The 4,362-nt window shown below is 39.2% G+C and overlaps 1 protein-coding gene across 1 annotated transcript in view; it reads right to left on the bottom strand.

Moving 5' to 3' along the window:
- Window positions 1–1,737: 1,737 nt before the first annotated feature.
- The window catches only part of LOC122066918 (carbon catabolite repressor protein 4 homolog 4-like), a 16,842-nt gene continuing 14,217 nt past the window's right edge, over window positions 1,738–4,362 (bottom strand). Inside the window, exons 6-9 of the mRNA XM_042630747.1 lie at window positions 3,582–3,739; window positions 3,096–3,246; window positions 2,753–2,900; window positions 1,738–2,284 (exon numbers count right to left, since the gene is read on the bottom strand). Of these exons, the coding sequence (XP_042486681.1) occupies window positions 1,976–2,284; window positions 2,753–2,900; window positions 3,096–3,246; window positions 3,582–3,739 (766 nt within the window). The 3' untranslated portion in view covers window positions 1,738–1,975. The remainder of the gene's footprint in view (window positions 2,285–2,752; window positions 2,901–3,095; window positions 3,247–3,581; window positions 3,740–4,362) is intronic.

Raw genomic sequence — 4,362 nt, 5'->3', positions numbered from 1 at the left:
AAAATAATAAATAAATAAAAATAGAGAATTGCAGGTGACCAAGTTGGTGATAAAGAAATCCTTACCATATTTGCTTCGCCACTCCTCCAAGTATGGAAAGAGAATGAAAGGCCAATCGGTATGTGATATGGAGGAGGATGATGATGATGATGATACTCCTGAATCTGCAGAGACAAGAACATGCTTATTCTTCTTGTTCATAGCTTCCACGGCTTTGGATTGCTGTATCTTCTTCATCTCAGGGATATTTCCATAGAGAAAAGAAGGTGGAGGACCTCCGATGCCCTGCCTCTGCAACTTCCTTCTACGCCTCTCAGGCTTCATCCATATCACACTATACAGATTCACAAATAAACTGAAAAAACCAACCAAACCGATTGACAAACAGATCTTGAGAAGCAGTACCATCGTTTCTTCTTCTTCTTCTTCTTCTTCTTCTTCTTCTTTCTTCTTTGTCTTCTCTTTTATCTCTCTTAGGTCGTCACTATTTTAACTTCCCAGCCCAGCTCAGCTCAGCTCAGCTCAGAGCCCACTATCTATATTTAATACATTATTCTATCGCACTCATAGACTATGAATCATAGCCATAGGCCACATTTTGAAAGCCCTCTCGAATGTTTTATCCTAGAGAAGGCGACAAAGAGTTAATACATTCTATTTCTATCACAATCACAGCCTCCCGTTTTTTCTTGGAAGGGAAAAAGAACTGTATTTACGCCTCCGGGGTGCCAATACTTCCATGTGTGTCTCTCTCGTTCCCCCAAAAAAATATCTTTAACCCATATTTTGAGGAGCGAGCGAGAGACATTTTTTAACAAAATGTAAGAGATGGCTGCTCGGTCGTGTAGCTGATGTACCAACAATGGGGGCTAATGTGAGCATGTGCAAGGTCATATACATGGATGGGATTTTTTTTTCATGGGACAACGTGGTAATTTCGTGCACAAGAGTTTGGATCCACTGCAAGTAAGTTCACCTGGATGTATGTGTAAGAATCCAACACTTGTTCATTTTACTTCCATATATACCCCTCTTTACCCCTATAATGGCAAGAAGTGGTACAAGTCTTGGATTTTCACATGTACATCCAAGTGGAACGTAGCTGCAGCGAATCCCAACCCTGCCACTAACCAACTTTCTTTGTCCCTTAAAAAAGGGTTTCTTTGTCCCTAAAAAGAAGGGACTGAGTTTGCTGCCAAATTATGGGTAACCAAATAAAAAAAAAAAACGATCCTACCCGCTTGCATGTCTTAACACTTAGACATAAGCGGGGTGTGAAAACACGGTATTAGCCTCCCACCAAGATGGCGTTGGACAGCCTCCTAATGGCATGTGCACTGCTGCAATGCAAGCAGACAGGTTTCTCTTGCCAAACCCTTATGTGAACATTGAGCCAGAGCACAGGCCAAGCAAAGGAATCGTTGCGGGGTGGCAGCTCGGTCTTTTCGCACCGGCCTGTATCTGGGCTTAGAGCTGCGCTAGCAGGTAAGGTTCTTTCTTCCATAATGAAATCTTGCAAGTTAACTGCTGTTAACCGTCAGATGAAAGGAAAAATATCCAAACCCTTCATTGATCTGGTTTGTAAATTCTGGCCCATAAAAAATATGAAGAACAGGCAACTGCTGAGATGGTAAAGTATGCACCAGTGCTTGCATTTGTGTGTGCAAGATCTCAGATCAGGTGGGTAGATCAATGGATCCGGTTTTTGGTCTTTAAACCCAAAAAATTTTGTAGTTCTTGCCCATCAAAATAAATATAAATAAACAAATAAATTTCCATCCTTCTCGGCCAATTAGTAAAGCAACACAACACTCACGATGCTTTTACCGATCAGTAAAGTTTAACAAATCAATTATACAGAAATTGAAATTGCCAATCTAAGGAGATCACCTGGAAAAGGATAAAACCTGTTCCACGCTTCGTTTAAAATTGGATCATATCTAAACTGATTGCAAGTGAGTAATTGTTGTCTGTTTCAAGTCCTAATAATTTCAAAATCAGTGCCAATGGGTAAATGATCGCTTGGATGGTCATAATTCGGCAATCCACCAATCACATCACTAGATTCTGGTCCTGGAAGTTCAAGGAAGCTGACTGGCCTCAGGCCCTCTGTAGGGGAAAAGAATATGTAGTCAAGAGTATTTGTGAAATCAGGAGTGCAATTTGTGAACGGTGGTTCTCCTCCAATAAATGCATAGACACTAGATAAGGGAATTGGTGCATCTTCAGAATGTTCTGAGACTGGCATGGCCGATGAGTTCCCAGAAATAAGGAACTGGTAGACCTGAAAAACCAAAAAAAAATCTCACAGTAAGCTAAGGATTTGTTGTTTTAGAAGGAAAACCTCTACGGGGTGTGATTCTATTGAGAATTTTATGCAAGGAACCCTTTTCTAATTTGTACTGGCTGTGATGTATATTACCAGTAATATACTTTTGTTATCAATAATGATTACAATAAATAACCACCACATAACTCAGCAATATTTTTCTATATCTCCCATGATACAGAATTGCCTTGCAGGCTTTGGGACTTCATTACATTTAGGACAACTACATGCTATGAGATACATTATAATCTAGAGTAGACTTCACCCACTACTACAATGTCCCTTGTGGAATCTAAATAGTCGCTTATGGCATCAGTATACATTTCTAAAGGAAGATAGAAACTAGTATACTATACAAAACTGAATATCCAGCATGCATATGGAAATCAAAATAACCAAGAAAAATGTTCATAAAAAACAAACCATATCGCCAGGGGTAGAATTGAAGTCGCCACACAGAATCACCGAAGGTGTGCAATCAAATTTATTTGAAACCATTTTCTTAAACTGAGCCAAGCGAAATAGAAGATATTTAGCTTGTGCAAGCTTGACATCAATCCATTCTGGATCCCTGCAACCAAGAAACATTCCAAGAGAGAGTAAAGGTTATAGAAAAACAGCAAGAAGCCAAGAAAGTCAATGCATCCAAGTCTCTGAGAAAGCTCATTAAGTTGACTTTGAAGTAAGAAGGGTTATCAAAAAATTGGGTGTAAGAACGAAAGAGACAACAATGATTAATAAATAACTACAACGCAAAGAGACTTACCAGTAAATATGCGTGTTTGCCACAATGACGAGATGGCTAGAAGGATTCCTGAGTTTAAATGCTGCCATCAACCCAACACAATCACGTTTCAGTCTTACACGAGGATCATTAGGATCTACAGTGTCGCTCGGTCCATTCTTTGGTGGTGACCCTGACAAAAGTTCATTACAGAAGTAAGCAAGTAGTCTGGCATGACACAACTCATAACAAAGTAGTCAGCAAGCAACGAAAATTCTCTAATGAGTAGCAATGAACAAAGAGTTCACAGTAAGCCCATCCCAACTAAAGGAAAGGGAGAGAGAGAGACCCAATTGATCCCCATATAGGAAAAGAACAAAATCGTGTATTATGCACATGACCTATACTTTGTGTCACATTTATTTAATGTTGGAGCTCCAGGTTTTCAATAAACAGCAGTGTACAAGTTACAGTATCATCAAATAAAAAGCCGAGGTAGAGAGTTGTGTTAATGGACTCCAAAGATACCTTCAGCATGGGGGGCAACCTCTTCATTCCCGCCAACTATTGCATCAGATGTTTTGTTAACAGTCACTGTAGTTTCATTTTTAACCAAGTCCACAAGATCATTGTATTCTATTTTCTCCTCTAAGACCAGTTCTGCACTGAATAAGAGACTAGTTAGAAGTTAGATAACATATACATCAGGAAAGCTCTTCTCCTTATTTTCAACAGGAGTTGACACCAAGTCATCAATTCTTCTTAAGCAAACTTATGGTTCTTATCCTCCTCAAAGACAATTACAATAACTTCCCATATGGTCAAGAAGCTAGTTTACATATGATTTGCATGCACACAGTTGCTCAAAACTTACAAATTATAAGAAAGAAAATTAATAATTTTGAAAATAGTTCATGTCATCTATGATTTTGATTCTTAAAATGTTCAAGGAAGCTTCTCTGTTGTAGCAGCATCTCTTAAGAATGCATCGTAAGGGCTTCCTCCACCACCTACTTTAAGCCCAGGATATCTAGGCTCTGTGTAAGGTAGGTTCAATCTTATTTCAAACCTTACTAAATAAATTTTGGAGTAAATTAACAAAAAGATAAGAGTGGGTAAGTTGACAATGTGCCTTTTAGATATAAATAAATTTCCTATTGAAAATGGGGTGTAGCAGGGGGCTGGGTGCCATGGTAAGGCTTGGGCTAGCAGCATGAAGATGTGGATTCAAGTCTGTGGGCAGCCATTTGTGCGAAAAATGCCAAAGATTAGGACCATCCATTCCACCCCCCCCCCCCAAAAAAAAAAA

The sequence above is a fragment of the Macadamia integrifolia genome, unplaced genomic scaffold, assembly GCF_013358625.1.
Source record: "Macadamia integrifolia cultivar HAES 741 unplaced genomic scaffold, SCU_Mint_v3 scaffold2632, whole genome shotgun sequence".
Lineage (NCBI taxonomy): Eukaryota > Viridiplantae > Streptophyta > Magnoliopsida > Proteales > Proteaceae > Macadamia > Macadamia integrifolia.
The sequence above is the reverse complement of the archived record's forward strand: the minus strand, read 5'-3'. Positions and strand labels throughout refer to the sequence as shown.